The sequence below is a fragment of the Megalobrama amblycephala genome, linkage group LG2 (assembly GCF_018812025.1).
Source record: "Megalobrama amblycephala isolate DHTTF-2021 linkage group LG2, ASM1881202v1, whole genome shotgun sequence".
Taxonomy (NCBI): Eukaryota; Metazoa; Chordata; class Actinopteri; order Cypriniformes; family Xenocyprididae; genus Megalobrama; species Megalobrama amblycephala.
In genome coordinates this window covers 33,931,218-33,951,067 of record NC_063045.1, presented here as the reverse complement: position 1 = coordinate 33,951,067, position 19,850 = coordinate 33,931,218, and the positions used below count along the sequence as shown (strand labels likewise).

Genomic DNA, 19,850 nt, shown 5'->3' with positions numbered 1-19,850 from the left:
TTACTCTCAATAACGATAATCCTCAAAATCCGCAATGTCAAAAAAGCACAACTAGTGTGTGGTTTTGGAGTAGCTTGCGATTAAAAGTACTTTATTAGTTCAAATACACCAAAGAAGAGGCCATCACTTATTAACAAATACACAGAAGACAGGAAACACAAAAGAAAAGAAAATGGTAATATTAGACAAAGAGGGACAGTCAGATAAAGTCCATGTACACTTGTGTCTTCACTCCCAGAACGGAAGAGGCACGTCCTTCGGTTTCAACATTCCTTCCCGATTGGATTTTTTTGTGTGTTTTTTTGGTGAAGATAGAGGAAAGGACGTCAGTTTGTGCACTTGTATAAAATGTTACTGTTTTTCACATGCCTGGCATTGCCAACTTAAATGACTTTTTTTTTCCAGTGATACTGTAAGAGAGAAAGCTAGTTGCTTGTTTTTTTACTCAGAGTAATTTACAATTCAAGAACGAAGGGAACAACTCTATTCATTGTATACAGCAGGCAATTTGCACTATAGGCTAAAACGAGACACTTTGTAGCAGTACTGAGACAGAGCGATCGGATTTGGGCATTAAATGCTTGTATGGCACATTTTGGTCCATGTTAGTGTTGTGTCAGAACATATCCCCCATTTTATGTACACATTGGACGAATAGATGTATGCATGTTTGGAATTGTCAATTTTTCGTTTGCGTCAGAGGTCTTTGGAGGCAGGCCAGTGCTCGCTTATAGGAAGTAGTCGGGGGTGCGGCGGGTGACGTGAGGCTCTCCACGTCGAGGAGCTGGATCAAACTGAAGGCTGGGGAAAAAAGAAAAATGCAGCTCACTATACGTTCAAATCATGAAAACCTGTTCTGGTCACATTTCACTCCAAAACCTCAACAAGTAAGAAATAATATATTGCAGAATGCATGAAAATGAAGCATAATTTAAGGACTACAGAGATTTTTTGCATTGTGACATTTTAATTGCAATTAAGCTCATTGTACCCCACAGTTCACATTGCTATATATATAGTATTTTTAATTCCCACTATTCTCAATGGTGATTGTTATTAGCGTCATTACTGCAAGTTGTTTTTTCTTTCTTTCTCCTATCCTGGTTTAATATGCAGCGAGACATATGTAGGCTGATTTTCCTGAAGTGTCCAACACTGGTGCTATGAAAACACTGCTCACATCCCAACACAGCAACACATGAGTTTGGGGTGTTTTTGTTCAACCAATGGCAGACTGGGGAGTGTTCAGAGTACCTGCTTCAGTAATTTTTTCATTTTTCTTGCAGTTTGTTGACAATTACACAGCAATAAGAATTTTGCAGTAATATGGTTAAAGTGCCCCTATTATGCCATTTAAAAAAAAAGTTCCTAATTCTGTTTTGGAGTCTCCTACAATAGATTTACATGCATCCAAGTTCAATAAACATTTAAATTTTCTCAGTGTACATAGCTGCATCACCTCTTCTCTCACAGCATCTGAAACTGTTCGATAAAGGAATCGGACTCTCAAAATCCCTCCTTTATGAGAGCTTCCTCTGCTCTGATTCGTCAGCCGGCTCCAATCTATTGTGATTGATCTACTCTGCTCTGATTGGTCAGATGGCCCAGTCTGTTGTGCTTTTACAGTGCATACAGTGAATACACCCATTACCATATCTGAATTTCAGAACAGCGATGTGAACTGTAATGACGGAATCAGTTTTACTGTATCAATTCCTCATTCTTTGGAAGTGGATGCAAAGTGGATTTGGCACGTCTTCGACACATTGCTTCTCAACTACAACTACAGTGTTTGAGGGTCAAAGTAGTTGTTCATGGGCACCCAATGAAGTAGGGATGTCCCGATCACGTTTTTTTTGCCCTCGAGTCCGAGTCATTTGATTTTGAGTATCTACCGATACCGAGTCCCGATCCGATACTGCTATAATACATAAAGAATAAAGAAGAGCGAAAAAAACAGATCCAGGATCCAGGAACAGTGCCTTTCAGGTTTTTAAGGTATCTAACAGTAGTTTTCACGTACAGAAAATGGATAAAGTAATCAAAAATATCACTGCATATTATCTTTACTGTATAAAATAAATAAAGATTAATCATTATTGAAGTTACAAAAACTATTCAGTCAAGAGCAGTGAGTGATTTCTTTGTTATTTGTTGTTTGATTTAACATTAAAAACAGGCAGCAGGAATAGTTTTTTTCCCTATAAGACATGCACGATCCAGTACATATACTGTTACACATGTGCCTTTCTTTCTCGACTAATATACGTTCACTTAAGACATAACCGACTATGTTTGCTAGGATACTCGCTAAAATCGGGCATGTTGACATCATTTTTGTATGAATTTGTCCGCTGAAGCGCAAGACTTGAAAGAGAACTCAGTATTTGCGCGCTGACTGAAATAAGCGTGTGCGCGCGTCGGATGAGCGCACACAAATCTTCTCACAGTGTTGCTGTTCAGGTCTCTCTGACGGCGTAAATGACTGGACATTAGAGCAGACGGCACTCGCAGTTAACAGTTTACAAAGAGTAACTGTTTTGTCCACGCTTTCTGATTATTGTTGTTGTAACGTTTTGCGCATCCATCGACTGAAACATACATTATCTGAACTCTGTCTGTCTGTTTTCCACGTTGCTATTTTAAACAAACCATATTAACCAATAGATGCGTCGTCATTCGAGGTGGACCGCGGTGCAAGTGTGTACCGAACCGTACGGTTCGATTTTTTTTTACAGAGAACCGTTGCACCCCAATACATATATATCCGAGTCCTCATCGGGAGGTAACGTCCGATTCCGATCGAGTCTGAAACCACGTGATCGGGCCCGATTTCCGATCGCGTGATCGGATCTGGACATCCCTACAATGAAGACCATAGGTGGGCATTATGCAAATTTGTTATAAACCTACATGGATGTGTAATGGAAGTGAGACCGGAATAGCTGACGACTCATTTCTTTCTTGTAGGAGACAAAAACTTTGTGTCGTACACTTTGATCTTTAAAACTTTGCAGACAATACACACTACATGAAAGAAAATACCCAAAAAAGCATACTAGGGACTTCAAAAGCAATGAAAATAATGTCATAAAATGAAGATAATGCCACAAAAGTTGAAAACCTTTATAGTCCTCTAAACAGGCTTCATTTTCATTCTTTAAGTAAAGCACTTGAAATAAGGTTCAGACTTGTTCTTGACATAACACTTTATATGAGAAAGATCATCATAATAAGTGTAACTTACAATGAATATTTAAGGGTATCGTCCAGTTCCATAATGGCTGCCTGGTTGCCACAGCGATAGCAGTAGTTTGGCGCACTGAAGATAGTGACAACGTTCCTATCATGACACCAATTGTACCCCTGAAAGAAGGGGAAAAAAAAAAAAAAAAAAAAAAAAAAAAGGTGTTTTATATCTGATCTTAATCGTTATTCCACTGAAGGGTTGTGAAGAGTTGAACTGTGGATCTCACCTCCATGACCAGCTGATGGGCGCGGGACACCAGCGTGAGGCCATTAGCGTGGTTGAAGGTCTCAGAAATGTCTTGTCCAAAGGTGTAACCGGCTCCTCGTGGCGAGATTCCCCAGCCACCACGATCATCAGGGTCTGACCACAGCAGGTCACACATGGGTCCCTGAAACACACACACTGATTTACAGCAAATCCGCTCAAACCAGTGAAAGCCTTTAGGAGAACGTGTGTTGTATTGATGCCATATATCTTAAACGCACTTTAATTACTCCTGACATTTACAAGTAGAGCTGGTATCTTGGTTACTTCATCTGAAAAGGTAATAAAGGTTTAAGAGACAAGGTTCTGCAGGGCTGTACAGTCACGAGAGTTCAGCTCAACACCCATGAATCTGATCTTGATATGAGCAGACGAAAGCCCATTATATACTGCATGTGCGATGACATGAGGGATTGACTTAAGACACATTTTACTTGAGAATTTCAGTTATGAAGACATGTCACATATTTCTGTCGGCTTTTTAAAATCAGAACTAGCGATGCCATTAAATCATTTGGAGCATTAAGCATTGTTTTGGTTTCTGATGAATAGGCCATGTGAATTTATAAAATAGTCTGAATCGATTCAAGATTCATTTGCAGCAGTTTCCCAGTAAAACAGTATTGGGACAGAGTGAAAATCGAGGCTGGCGTCTACTTATAAATACAACTATAACTACACAAGAGAACTTTTATTCAACTAGTGCTGTGTCATGTTTTGTTGAGAACGGCCCTTTATTCACATTTTTCTTGCTGCCCAAGCTGATCTAATTGCTATTTTCTGACAAAAAAAAACAACAAAAAAAACATGATTATGGAAAGAAATTATATAACTTAATTACTATTCAAATATAAAATATTAAATTTTATATTCCTCTTAAAAAAAAAAAGTATTTAATAATAATAATAATAATAATAATAATAATAATACAATAATTTTAGACTACAATTGTACAATTACATTAATATTTATGGTTGTCTTAATTTTCAAACGTTAAACCACTGAACATTTATTTTCACTGAAAACCACAGGAAGCCCACAAATATGCGAAGATGGTTGTGTTTCCATGTGCAGCAAGTAGTAAGAAGACAAAAAGTTTACAGTGTTTCTACTGCATAGACAGGTTTTATTAAAAGCCCATTTTGCCAGCAGTGAATTACCCCTTTAAAAGGTGCTATGTGTAAATTTTAATTGACAGAAATTGAATATGAGGATCAACTGACAGAAATGCAATATAATATACATAACTATGTTTTAAGTGGTATATAAAGACCTTACATAATGAAGCGTTATGTTTTTATTACCTTAGAATGAAACATTTCTATCTACATACACCACAGGTCCCCTTACATGTTAAGTCGCCATTTGCGCCGGCATGTTTCTACAGTAGCCCTAAATGGACAAACTGCTCTACAGAGGGCATATGCTTGACTGGCTACTCTCTTCCATCTCAGATGACAACATCTTTGTCCTGTGTTGGCCACAGTAGCTTCTCTATATTGCAATTCGCAACCTCGCCGGAAGATGCCGCTAAAATTTACACACTGCACCTTTAAACCTTTTTCTTTCTTCTCCCACAGTTAATTCAATTAGACTCCAAACAATATGCGCCAATCTTTCTGAGTGTCATGGCCAGGGCAGAGCAGTTCTGATACAACATTTCATTCACACAGACCAAAACCTTAAACTTTTACACTACTGCTACACACACTGATGTCCTCTTTCTTCAAGCCACTTGAAGCAGTCAATAGTGTAGATGCGATCTGTGGTTGTACTGACCTCATGTGGAACCTCCTGTAGACGATCCAGCGCACGGATGTGATCCAGTGTGTCTATGGATGGAGAGAGACCACCGTGCAGGCAGAAGATCTGACACAAAGAGAGAGAGAGTTATACAAGATATTTACGGCCATCAGCAGATGTCAGAGGATTCTACAGCAGAGAAGTTACATCGGTTCTGTCATTATTCTTATGTGTATTTCTCAGAAGAGGAGGGTTTCTCACCTGCCCATCCACCAGGGCTGTGAGGGGTAGGTAGTCAAAGAGGTCTGTGAAATACTTCCAGACGTTTGCGTTGCCATATTTCCTCAAGCACTCGTCATAGAAACCGTACACCTGTGTGATCTGTCTGCTCTCGTGGTTTCCTCGCAATATCGTGATGCGTTCTGGATAGCGAACCTACAAATGAAGACGACAAATGGAATGTCAAGAAGTCTGAAGTGTTTGCAAGACCATCATAGCAAATGTAGCAAACGTACCTTTAGTGCAACAAGAAGTGTGACTGTTTCCACTGAGTAATATCCTCTGTCTACATAGTCGCCCATAAACAGGTAGTTGGTGTCAGGTGACTTCCCACCAATTCTGAAGAGCTCCATCAGGTCATGAAACTGGCCATGCACATCTCCACACACTGTGACGGGGCAGCGCACCTCCTGCACATTGGACTCCTTAGTGAGAATCTCTTTAGCCTGCGTGTGTGAGAATAAGACAGTGCATCAGTCACAGTAAGAGTCCAAGGACCTCATGTATAAAACTTTACGTAGATTTCATCCTAAAAGTATGCGTATACACAAAAGCTAGATTTTGCGTATGCACAAACGTTTTCATACATTTATAAAACTATCCATACGCCAGAATCTGCGCAAAATTCCCTTTATAAAACCCAGTGCATCTCCACTCCGTCTCTTCCCCAAAATAGCGACATATGGAGCTTACAACGCCTAGTTTTACTACGCATAACGTCATCTGCATATCCCTTTCATATGCATATTGCCATCTACGTGATACCATGTTTAACGGTAGGCTACAAGACATCAAGAAAATAAGAGATAACGGACTGTAAATGCTATTTGTGCAGGTCGCATCACATTGCTAAAATTATTTAGCATCCTTGTCTTGTTTTAGAATAAATACTATATCAAAATATCCATAAAAGCCATTTAAAATATTTTTCAGAGAAAACATTTATTCTCTCTCATTTATTCTCAAGTTATTCTCATTCTTTTCCACTGGCCAAATAGCATTTTTAATCATTTAAATTAATAAAATATATTACATTTTTGCAGCAGCATAAATACAATTGTCTGACTTGTGTCAGTGACAAAACATCTTAAAAAACGTGCAAATCTTACCGTTTCCTTCAAATTCTATCCTTCAAATACAATAGTATTTTTCATCACAGGAGTTAGCATTGGGATACTGTCTGCCTGCACATCAATAGCACCTCCGTGCAGCAGTGGTTGAACAGTATTGTCATCGGACCTTTTCAAACCGGACAATGGACCTGCAGTGTCTTCCATAATAGAGTCAAGTGCACATCTATTGTTCTCGCGAGAAATATTTTCTCCAAACACAAGTTCTGCAATTTAAAGGGGAATTATCATGCGTCTAGCATTCCTCACTGTCATTAGAGAATTAAAACAGAGCGTGCCACAGGAAAAGTGTTCAAAAGCAGTGCATCTACTGCAAATATATCAATTTAAATTAATCGAATTTTTCTTTAACTTCTGGATAATGAATACATTATTTGAGTGCTTAACTTCATTAATGAGTGGAAATTTTATTTTATTAATATTACACTTGATTAATATTACGAATTTTGCCTAAACACCAAAATTAAGTCTTTTAGAAAACTTTTTCTTTCAAAGTTTGTTTAATAATCAATTACTTAAATTGCACATTTTTATCAACTTTTTAATAATAGAATATTTCTACACCAATTTGTTGGTTAAATTTTAACATTTAAATGATGGCTGTAATAATTTGTTTTTAAAACAGATTAAAACGTACATTAAATAATGAAAGACAACTAACAAGTTAAGTAAAAATATAATGAATATATAATTTACTGCATGTATTTACCAAAATGATGCTCTCTAGAGTTTTTTTTTTTTCTAGCTAACTATTGAGTTCATGATCACCGAATAGCTTTCCTGAGGTAAATGTAACGTTACATGACATTGTTCTAAAGCTGTTTTATTGACGCCTTTCGGCGGTTGAAACACTGCTTGATCGATTAAATGAGACAAGATACATTTCAGTAAGTGGTTCTATATCTTTCAACATTCCTTCTGATGTTCATTCATGTTTATTAAGTGCTATAACTAGTAGTAAAGAGGAAGTGATTTCTGGTTCACATGTTTGATCTGCACTGCCACTTGAAATGAGGTGCTACAGCAATCAGTCACACCAAACTGACATTTATTCTTTGAATTCTGTGATAAAAATTAGGCAAGTTTAGACTGTTTCATATCAAAAGTAACAAAACTTCTTGTGATTATTGGATGGCAGGTGCACTACAAATGTTCGGTGAAGTTTTATTCTAGCATCAACAGAAAAAAAGCACAGACTAAAAGATTGATCTTGAGATTTACAAATCTTTATCAGTATCGCTGATGCTAAGGCTGGGCGGTATGAAGATATATATCGTGACAACAAAATAGTGTCTATCATTAGAGATTTTGCTATATGGTTTAGATCACAGTATGTAAATATATTTATTGTGTACTAGAGTACTACTTAAAGTTACTGAGTGATAGAACATGGGGACTTGCGCTGACTGACTATGTGTTAAATAAACCAACTGTACCCGAAAAGCTTAAATTTAATTTGTATATTTGTTCTATTGTCCATTTATTTATTCTACTGTCTGTTTGTAATTTGCTTATGTGTTCTTATTTTTCATAAAAACAAAAGATAACTAGCCTATAGTATGATATATATTGTTACCGTGAAATAAAATTTCTCATATTGTGAAATAAACACTCATATCGCCACCCCTAGCTGACACATTTAACTGTTGTTGTTCATCCACATTGTATGCATGAAATAGATGCTGAAAAATCAAACTGCACCACTGGAGAAGTGCCAATTCAACATCATTGTTTCGGTCAATGATTTCGACCCTTCACATCACAACCATTTCGGCCAGAACATTTTTGGCAGCTGAAAATAAGTGTTGTGAAAGCATTCAGTGCGTCAGTGCATGCCTAGCCTGGGTTAACCTCAAGCACATGGAGCAGAAAAACAGACAAGAACATTTCCAAAGCCCAATCTGGTTGTTTTTGAAGGAGGAGCTACAAACATCCAGCCTTATTCATACAACTCAAGTACCAAGATTGCTTTAGACAATTTTCACACTCATTAATGGTGTTTGATAAAGCAAGTGGCACCATTTCTCTCATCTAGTGACTTGAACAATCAGTACACCCATTGTATGGACATTAACTCATTGAACTGAGTCTCCTTGAAGTCTTGTTAAGTGACCAGGCGAGCACCACTGAAACTTTCATCAGAAAATGTAAAAAATCTAGTTTAATATCATTAATGCATGCTCCCAAATCTCTCTAACATTGTCAGTCAAAACAAAGCCTGCCTTTACTGGAATACCGATGCTGAATTGAGAATAAATGGACAGGCTGCTAATATGGGCCGGCTTCTATATAAGATTGTCTAAAGTTAGACCATGCTGAAAATCCTCAAGACAACAGCAGCTTTTAAACATGCAAAGATGAAGTCATACCAAGAATAAAAGACGCCAGAGTGCTTATCTGATGGACATGCATGTCTGTGCACTCCGTATCACTGTGAAATCAAATCAATAACTGCTGAGAGAACAACCCCCATCACCATGGAGACAGTATGAGTGTGTTTCCATGGAGACCTTTGGTCCCATTTCTATTTAGTACAGTAGGGAACAGAGTTTTCTTTACTTTTACCCCCTTTTAACGGTCCACAATTGTGTGTAGCAATACATAGGCAGATTTAGACCAGTACAGATCAAGCCATGCTGTCTGCTTGTGTACTCAATACTCAGGAATTAGGGGGCTATTTTTGCATCTTTGCTCCACGTGCATACCTGTGATGACAAAGGCCTGACATATTCTTAAAAAGTACAAACAAAACCAGCAAACTCAAAACAAAAGGCATCACATTTTACTATATGAAGACTCACTGGCTCAATGAAAAAAAGCATTTCTCAGCTCTTCCTGAAAAGCTGTATGGGTAACATTCAAAACATCAGAATGGCAAGTCGTGACAGTTATGAAAAACATGTCTTCGTGTTTCTAGATTAAGCAATACTGCAATATCGTCAAATCATAATGGATAAGGTTGTTTTTTGAAATGGCAATCTTCTGTTTTGTCAGGATTAGATCTTCTAGCAGAATAATGGTACCTAATGAATGTGCTTTATAAATAACATTTTAATATAATTGTGACCTCAATATTTTTAATAAGCAGTAACAGTTTCATAAAAGCAATAAGGCTTTCTATGCCACACTACAGAATAGTTACTCGCTGTGTTTTGTGCCCAAAAATGTTCTTTCACCATGACTAAATTCACAATATAGCACTAAATCTCATACTGTAGTGCCTAAATGAAAACCATCTTTTTAGACACCAAAAAGAACTCCTGATAAAGCCTTACTACTTTTTATCCAGAAACACATACACTGACTGCACTGATACATTTTATCAGATATTCTCTGCTGTTTGAGCCACCAGAGCTGCTTTATTTCCTTATTTTAATTGACATTTTACTAACTTGTATTATTTAAGCATTTGGTTATATAAAATAGATAACTACACACATTTTCTAGGCAATGTTTTGGTAAATCTTTGGATATCCATGGAGTCCGTGATTACATCAGACAGATGTGAGGTAACATCTGTGTCACATGTAAACAACTGTGGTAGTGACTGTAAATAGAAGCACCTTTAGTGCTGGAGGATACTATTCAACCAGACAGGCAGTCAATTTCAAGTTATATAGACTGCAAATGACAAATTTATATAACAAATACTGACATGAATAAATATAGGCAACTAAATATAAACTAAGCTGTTCCCTGTAAACATTTGAAGTACTTTTTCAGTATACTACTTATTTACACAATGTATTTGTGGCTTAAATAAATTATACGTCAGACTGAAATGTTTGACTTGTCAAAATTGTTACATTCACCTGTTGCAAATTCATTAACCTCTGAAAATAAAGTTACCAGGAACACTTTGAGGTGTGTTGGCTGCCTTGTTACATCGGTCAAATGATGCTATAATAACGTTAACTTTATCATGTTAGAATTATTAAATGTAGACAAGAATATACAAATCAGGAGCATCATTTCGATAGGTCCTCGACACATTTTGGTGAGCAATGAGAATTTGTAAATAGCCGAAAGTGATCTGCTTTAGTCATTATGGAATATCAGTAGACATTTTTCCTCCAAACTTTCTATGCAGGTTACAAAAGTATTAAGGAGTTCTCTATCAGCTTTACTGTATGCAACAATGTAACTATTGAAGGACTACTGCGAACTTTATTTCTTTTACTTTGCCACAATACAGAATACAATAACGCAAAAAGTATTTTTCCTAAGCTACAAATATCCAAATCAGTGTGTGTTTGTATGTAAATCCCATTCATTGCATCAAAAAAATGGTTCAAAGAACCTTGATGATTATTTTATATAATAATGATGTATATATTTTATGTCCTTACAGAGCGTTCAGTAATGCTAAGGGTTATATTTAATGGAATCATTGATGTTTATTAAATGACAAATATGAGCTAATAATGTATAAAATACGAGATTTTCTTTACCTTCTCGCAGAGTGTTCTCACTTGGTTCTCGGTCAGCTGTTTGCACTCGTTCAGCTGTTCGACCCATTGGTCTAATTCTTTCGTGAACGTTTTATCATCCATCACCGGCGCGATTCTGCGGTAATTCTCACGGATTCTTCGGTAATTAAATCAGCAGTGAGTGCGCGCGCACTGAACTCCAGTTTAATGTACCACTGCCACACTCACGCGCTGGGCCGACGCGAAGCACAAACACCAAACACTGCTGTTCAACTCGGATATCAGCTCATTAAACGCCAAATGCCGTGTCACGGGTGTTTTTATCTAGGCTTGGCGATAACAGATATCTATCTTTTGACTGTATCCGCGATCTGTCGTTGATAGATTTTCCGTTGACTCGTTGCGCTTCCGACCTTCCTCATAAACGCGCTGTGTAATGGCCGCTGCTATCGCCGCCCATGACGTCACCAGAAAGGCATGCCACTGAACGCTCTGCTGCCCCCTGTGGCCAGGAAGACCACACATACTTTTCTATTGTTAAAAGAAGGCCAAACTGTGCATTTTTAATGTTTACAATGAATTAGTGTGAAACCTATTAGACATAACATGCATCTATGTGCCTAATATAATAAGTAGCCTATTTAATAGGCTACTTAATGGTTCTGCAATATATATAAAAAAAAAAAAAGTTACCCCTCAAGTGACACATTTCTAAACAGTAAAGTAATACAACTCAGCAGAGTAATACTGTTAGTTATGTAAAATACCTGGCAAAATTGTGTGGCTGGACCTACCTATGCCAGAATCATGAAAAGTACAGTGTACTGTATATGTAAGTATCATGTTTCTAATGATGTGTAAGAAGTCACAAACAATATCTGTTTGAAAAAGTAGTTTTTCTACTAAATTTGTAGAATTATCAAATCATTTCTTTATTAATGTTATATTGATGTAGAATGTTGAATTGCAAATAAATACCACAATAAAGTAATTAAGCTCTGTACAAAACACTGTTATATACAGAAATTGATGGTTTTACCTGAAAATGTATGTTATATAATATATACATTAAAGTCACATTAAAGTACATTTGCTTAAAAGTACCAAGTGCATATGTATGTATCAGTGACTTTAGTTATAAGATGTAAAACCAGTTCTTTGATGTAATTTCCAAAAATACATAGGCTATCTATGTGATTCACTTGTAGCTTGTAGTTCATTAGCCCATGGTGTTGGGATAATATCTAGTATCAGGGTGAATGGCTGAAGTGGAGCCTGTGGTGTATGTTTGTCCATTCAGAAGGAAATAAGGGTAATGAATAGCTGTAATTGTGCTGGGCACGGGGACATGTGTCAAAGCCTGAACTGAGAGAGGAGGATGTACCAAATTTGCATTCAGAGGACAATTTGGTAAATTATAAGGTTGTGTCATGGCTAAACTGAACTGGTTTACTTGTTCTTGTGAGAGCACAGGACGATGTGCTGCAGTGTTAGTTTGTTGATATTTAACACTATCAAACGATGGATGTGTAACACAAGAATCTCCTCGTAAAGTTGCTTGTGGAGCCGAGACTGAAGGCCATTGAGGTCTTTGTATGTCTGCTAAAGATCTCCTCTCGTCAGAGTGTGATAAAGTCACACGTCTTTTAGACAGAAGATGAGAACTTATTTCAGAGTGTGCATGAGATGTGGAAGGTGAAGACACGTTCCAGTCTGCAGCGGTGCTTCCAACCATTCCCCAATGGCCCCGATCCACTCTGTGAGGAAGAGTGTAGTAAGGCCTTGGAATCTCAACATGGCTTGCAGGAGTTGTTTGGTAAAGGGGGTTCACACCTTTATTATTCATGTTATATTGTGATACAGGTGGATGAGTTGCCCTGAGGATGTTGGAAAACATTTATTAGCCACATTTATTAGCCATTAAAATAGATATTTAATATTTATATTACATTTTAAAAATCTCCTACCTCCTTTTAGCCATGTTGTAAGCCTCCTCCTTGTCAGCCTTTATACTCTAGATTATATATATATAAAAATATTATATTTTATATTTTTAAAATAATATATTTTTCTTTCAAATATTTGTAATTAAATATCTCTATCATCCAAAAAACAACTCTTTATCTTCCTAAAAGTCAAAGTAAACTGCCATTTGCAACCCATATTCAAGAAGATATTCAACGAGAAAAAAAAAAAAAAAAGAATGGAAGGACTTTATTCACTGGGAATTGATTGGATTGAAAGAAATGGGTGTTATAGCTAATGTAAGGAGCCAGACCAATTAAGAGGTTGCAAAAATAATGCATTATAAGCATTATGAGGAAAGGGGAAAGTCATTTCTGAGAAAGTTATTACATTATTATTAAAGCCAAACAATTATTTTCTTTGGAATAACATGAACCCCGAGTCACAATAAAACCTAAAATTTTGATTTCATATATATATATATATATATATATATATATATATATATATATATATATATATATATATATATATATGAAATCAAAATGTTAGGTTTTATTGTATATTGTATATATATATATATACACACACATATATATTTCTGAGCAAAATCTTACCTGTGCAACACGGGGTTGAGAGGACATCCACAACTGTAAACTTTTGCGTTTCCATGCAGCATCACTCTTTTGTTTGGTCTCTGCTCCATCCATGGACGGAGGAGGCTGTTCCACTTTGTTCACGAGAGCAACACCTGACTCTGTCACCCCAAAAATAATCTGTGGGTTTGAATTCTTATATGTCTTGAGAACCTCACTTGGTGCACCATGACCCATGTCTTTCCACACAAGAACCTTAGAGGCATCATATAGAAGGTGCTCGATTCCAAACCATGATATTTTGCAAATCACTTCTTTGCATGATTTCAAGAAAAGGGCTTTTTCTTGGAGATATCTGCATGCGATGGACAGATGCTCTGCTTTTCCAACATCAAATGTCCCTGGCAACTGATCTGATGGTGTTTCCACAAAAGTCATTATAACTTTGTGGACCTTTTCCAGTCTTTCCAAACTGTCTCCAAAATTGATCATCGCAGCAATTGGTACAGATAAAAAGAAGCTTTTAATATCGTGGGGATTTCTGAGAGCAGCCTCAGCCTCGAGGAGCTCACGCTTGCTTTTCAGATACATATAGTAAGATGCGTGAGGGGCCGCATGGAGCTGTTGGTGCAAGGTGGACACTGCACCGTAGTATTCCTGCAGTTTGCTGTAGCCCTCTTGTGCCAAGATCTTTTGAAAAGAAGCAAACAACGACGACTGCTGCTGAAAGCCAACCTCCCCCTTGTAGAGTTCTCCGTAAAGAGAAGGATCATACCAAAGCAAACTCCTAAAAGTAGGTTTACCTCTCATGAAATTCATTTTGTTTTCAACAAATTGCCAAGCTTCCATCATCATCTGCAACTCCAAGTAAGAATTCACAGCTTCATACTTCAGGTCTACTTGTGCAGGTGGATGTTCCAAATATTGTTCTAAGATGAGACACCTTGAAACGAAAGACTGGTTGAATGGCACTTTCTGATCTCGTTCAAAACTCGAGATAAAGTGCTGCAACATGTTTTTGCATTTAGACTGCAAAGATCCAAGTTCGGTTAACGAGGTTGTTTCGTCAGCCATTTTAAGAGTGTTTGAAATGTCACTGATGCTATATTCATTGCCAGCGAATGTACTGCTCACATTGCCATCATCAATGATTTCTATGATTGTGTTCGAAGACTGATTCTCTTGACTCTTTTGTTCACATAAACTATCCAAATTTGCTGAGGGATTTTGTTGGCCAGTTGTGTTATTTCTTTGCATCTGTAACTGGGCATTGCAGGTGTTATTAACGGAGATTTCTGGAGAACCAATATTCAGGTCGTTCACCTGGACCAAGGGATGAGGACTCGTGTTATCTTTGACGGTGTCTAATGCACTGGTACTGTCAGGACTGACACTAGTGACTTTGCTCCTTCTTGATCTTCTGGTGCGTTTGGTTTGAGAAGATCGTCTGCCTCTCTTAGATTCAACAGGCACTAGCAGGCAAACGTCAGTTCCAGTTTGAGCATGTTCACTTTGAGGAACCTTCCTGGTTTGAACAGAGGTTTTGGTGCATTCACTGGAATTGCCATTTGTAACTGCGTCACTCCCAGGAGGCATCAGGCAGGGAAGATTCACCATACAGTACTGGCCTTTTTCAAACAACTGCTGTTTATGTGCCGTGCTGTCAAGTGTTATCCACACCACTGGTCTTTCTTTCAGATCTTCATTTACTGCTTCTTGTTTCTTGACAGTGGACTCAAATTTGGTCAGATAATCTCTTAGTTTAGAAATAAGCTGGGTTTCTGGTGAGTTCACATCATCTTTTTTGTTTTGCTCTGGCCTTGATAAATCACATTTGTCTTTGATTATGTGAGTACTTGATGATTTGGTAGAACCAAGCAAATTGGTGTTGCTGCTCTTTATGTGCTCTGAAGAAATCTCACATTGGCCACTCAAAGCTGGATCATCAACAGTAAGATCTACAACATTATTTGATGCACATTTCAAAGCCTCTAGACCACACTGCTTTGAATCTGATGTTGCCTCTTCCAACACCTTTGTATCAGTACTCCACACACTGCTGCCATTAGATGTGTTGGTAAAAATTTTGACACATGGGTGGTTCATATTTGGGATATTTGCTGGCATGCGTTCTCTTGCTTGTACATTTAGAGAACTTTTCACACTTGCATTTTGCTGACATTTGATAGTGTCTGTCTCAGCTGTATTATTGATAGTATCCATCACTTTGGCTTCTGTGAAGTTAGCTGTATGACTGTTGTTTGTGTTGCTTGCAGTCACATCACTGTGTGTTTTTGATGCTTCATAATCATGTATACTCAAGCTCTTAGAAGCATCTACATCGTCATCTACTGATATTTTCATTGTGAAATGCTCATTGCTTAATGGATTTAATCTAGTGTCTGATGTCACTTTCAGCAACATGTTCTCCCACTTGCGCTCTGTAACACTCCCATAATCTTTGCTAGTGCTTGTCATCAAGGTTGTTTCGTTTTGATTTGGAATGTTATTAGTTGTCTTCACTTCTTTATCCACCATTACTGAGATTAGGTGTGAAGTTAAATCTTTTGATGCCTTCTGAGTGTAGACTGAGTTACTTTCACGGAGATCTTCTGAACATGCTTCTGTATGATTTATTGGTTCCTCTTTGGTCCCAGGAATAGTGTTGAAACCTATGGATGGTGTCAGATCTTTGCTGATAACAGCCATGGTTGGAGAACATTGATCTTGGAGTATACCTTTAAAAGCATTAGCTTCCTGACAACTCTCAATGTGAAACCACTGTCTGTCATCCTCAGCATCAGATGTGTGAGACATTACTCTTAAAATAGAGTTTGGGTCTTGATCTTTTTCAGATGTATGTGACAGAATGTTTGAAGAGTCTGATGTTGCCTTGCTGTTTACTGTTTCATGGGCACTCTTAGCTGACACAATTTTTCTGCTAAGATTCTTCTTTGCTTTCCAAAAACGTGTCTTCTTGACATATTTGCGTCTCTTTAGAGAGTGACCTAGTGATAAAACTGTGCGCTGTTTTTTGAGACATGTCTTCTTACTGCCTGGTCTGCTCAAGCTTGTGCTTTTCACATATATTTTAGATTTACTGAACCTCTGAGCTAGTAGCTGTATTAGTTCGGCATTACTGGTTGCAGTTTCTTTGTGTCCTTCACTGCTGCACATTTGGGTCCCTGGGGTTTGAATCACTTTGTTGTTTCTTCCGCTCAATTTCTTTTGAAGGCCTTTGATTTTTGAAAATCGTTCAGAAAGAGAAAGCATTTCTCTTATATGGGCAGACGTTTTGTTGGCTTTTAGAGTAACTCTGAGATGGAGATCTTCTGAGATTCTCGTGTGTAGGTATGTTTTGGCTTTGTTGTGATCTTTGCTTTCATTTTTTGGCTTGGAAATGGTGTCTGCGGGTCTGCCCATAACTCTGGGTGTAAGGTAAGCCCTTGAGGAGAAAACATGCTTTTGATTTTTGCTTGGCAATAGTTGATCAAGTTGAAGTCTTTTGTACAATTCCCTGTGAGCGCTGTAGTCCAGCTGTACTGTTTCCATTTCAAGCTCTGGAGGTATTTCACAGTATTTTACCTGTCTAAAGGAATCCATCTCTTGAACACCACTACAACTTTTCCCATTCTGCTTTTGCTTTTCTGCCATGGCAGGGCTGAGATTACAATTGTCTGATGTCCCACAGCTAGAGACTTCGACACAGCTTGCAATATCCATGACGATTACGTTGTTTGCATACATAAGGGATGATTCAGTGCTGGGCCTTTCAACCAAGTTAACACCTGGAGTAGATTCATTCTCCTGCATGTCCTCTCCTGCACTTCTGGAGAGCTCACATCCTGTGCTGTGATTAAGCTTAGCTTCATTAGAGGGACAAGTTAAAGGACTCGGGTGATTGAGATCAAACTGAACACTTTGTGTATCATCTTTTTCATCTATGAGGTTGAGATTCAGTGAACCCAGCACCAATGATTGCTCTGAAAGTTTATCTGGAGACTGAATCAGACCCACATCCTCCTGTAGGTGAGCCTGTACCTTTTCTGTCAACATTACTGCACTGGGTTCTGGATGATCTGGATGTTCGTTCTCATGAATGTGCGTTGTGCTCCATTTATCCCTGTTAACAAAATCATTGTTATTTGACAAACTTGCAGCATCATGCCATTGTGCTTGGCACAAACTGGACTGATTCTGTTTGTATGGATTGTCTTTTGTCTGTAAATCATGATTTTCTTTGGGCTTTCTTTGAGACAGACTGGAGGTCTCATTTGTCTCATAGATTTTTTGAAAGAGTAATCCCTTTTTATACTTCTCATAAAAAACCTCATAGAAAAGTATACGGTTAGCTAATTCTTGCTTTTGTTCTTGTGACATGTTTTCTTGTGACCAGATTTTTTGTTGTCTCTCTTCCTCACTCATTCTAAAGTAGGCAGCATATTTCTGGAACTTCATTTTGAATAACTTCATTGAGGGCAATGCTGGGGTAGGCACACCTTCATCATTCATTGAGGATTTTAGGGAACAAGGACCCTCATCTCTTTGAGCTTCCTTCTTGTCCATGTTTGATGACTCTTTTGAATCACACTTATTTCCAGCAAACCCATAATTGTCTTGTTGGTTTTGACAGGCTAGTTGGCTTTTTTTATTATCACATGCTGAGCCGGTGTACGCTGCCTCGCCCTCTGAGCAGTTGGTTTGTTGGTTTGCTTCTTGTCTAGACAGACGCGGATCCCTAACCAAGCGTGAAGAATACACTAAGGTGGAAATTTTGTCCAATGGACTTTGAGGTGTTTTGTCCCATTTACTGTCTTTTCTTCGATGTGTGAATGCTTTCTTTCCCAGCAAGCTTTGGGAGAGAGCAGTGTGATCCATAACGGGTGCTGAACTGCTTGAAGATACAGAGTCCTCACTGGCAGGAGTCCAGTGCTGTTTTGGCTTGAGTGACCGAGTGTTTTGCATATCAGTCTTTTGAAATGGAGCTTCTACTCCTGGATTCTGAGGGGTATAATCCGTCTCAAAGCAGCCCGGTGTGCCAAAATGTTTGAATGTAATGGTGGCTGCGTTTCCTTTTCTTCTTCTCTCTGCCACAGTACAGGCCTTAAAACGATCTATTGCATTTTCAGTGGTAGAATAAACAACATGTTTTTAATTAAATAGATAGATGCATGATCACAAGACATTCATTTCTACAAATCTGTTTTGAAATCATATGTATCATGGAAAGCGTAATACGAATATACTTGATGTGATAATGATAGGCATGTATTTGATGTGTTAAAAAGAGGTTTGTTTTATCTTACCCTGCACTTGGCCAATAGGTAGCGTTGAAGGAGAGAGTGGTAAGTTTGTAGGTATAGTCAGAATGGCACTGCTGGCAGGAACGAATGAAGCTACAGCATACGGCAAACACTGCCTGGGTCTTTCACTGAGCTCATGATTTTCATTAAAGTCAAATAGAAAAACCTAGAAAAACAATGTTTTATTAAGACTCCTGCTAATCTGTAGGTACATTTGATTGGATAATTTGCTATTCTGAAATTAATCAACTCACAGCAGAGCCCAGTACTTGCTGATGAAGAGTGTCTCGATGGGACACTGCATCTTTACACATGTGACAGTCAAAGCTCACTGTGGGATCCTGCGTCTTATTCCAGTCCAAGCTTGGAGCAATTTTTTTCACCTTTCCATAAAGAACCTGAAATGCCAAAGCACAAAAATGCTCACAATTGTCATTTCGTAAGTAAGTGTCATTCCAAAATGTTCAGACTGTATAGGGTACAAGAACAAGAAACATTCAACAAACCTTGAAAATTAGCATTTTGTTTGCACTTAATATGCTGGTAGTTGACTTTAATGCCACATCAACATGCTTAAACAGATATACACCATGTGATGGCTTTCCCAAGGCATGCTGGACTGTGTTGCCAACCCGCAGACCATGCTGATAAATCTGGGCTGTCATTTGATCTGATGCAACTAAAAAACAGAAGCTTTCCTCCATTTCTCTCCCGTGTCTTCCTTTAGCACGCATCTCTGCCCTGTAGTCAGCCAATGAGCGGTGACAGATAAGCAATGGAAAGCAAAATTCATTTATTGTGGATTCACTTTTTTAAATATACAGCTACAGTAGGTAACAGATGTATGAAGCAGAATCACTGAAGATGTTATTGCACACTGCAGTTTTATG

At 38.0% G+C, this 19,850-nt stretch overlaps 2 protein-coding genes across 5 annotated transcripts in view; both read right to left on the bottom strand.

Annotated features, from left to right (window-relative positions):
• Positions 1-59: 59 nt before the first annotated feature.
• ppp2cb (protein phosphatase 2, catalytic subunit, beta isozyme) lies at positions 60-11,529 on the bottom strand. The gene is made up of 7 exons (XM_048172174.1): positions 11,118-11,529; positions 5,773-5,982; positions 5,519-5,692; positions 5,294-5,383; positions 3,477-3,638; positions 3,248-3,366; positions 60-801 (listed from the first exon to the last, which is right to left on the bottom strand). The coding sequence occupies exons 1-7, from the start codon at positions 11,217-11,219 to the stop codon at positions 729-731; spliced, it is 930 nt and encodes a 309-aa protein (XP_048028131.1). The 5' UTR covers positions 11,220-11,529; the 3' UTR covers positions 60-728.
• Positions 11,258-19,850, bottom strand: part of LOC125256269 — a 21,699-nt gene continuing 13,106 nt past the window's right edge. For all 4 annotated transcript variants that reach the window (XM_048172119.1, XM_048172109.1, XM_048172129.1 and 1 more), the window contains 6 exons: positions 19,467-19,701; positions 19,215-19,358; positions 18,964-19,126; positions 13,679-18,771; positions 13,064-13,110; positions 11,258-12,973 (listed from right to left, as the gene is read on the bottom strand). In XM_048172119.1, the coding sequence (XP_048028076.1) occupies positions 12,316-12,973; positions 13,064-13,110; positions 13,679-18,771; positions 18,964-19,126; positions 19,215-19,358; positions 19,467-19,701 (6,340 nt within the window). In that variant the 3' untranslated portion in view covers positions 11,258-12,315. The remainder of the gene's footprint in view (positions 12,974-13,063; positions 13,111-13,678; positions 18,772-18,963; positions 19,127-19,214; positions 19,359-19,466; positions 19,702-19,850) is intronic.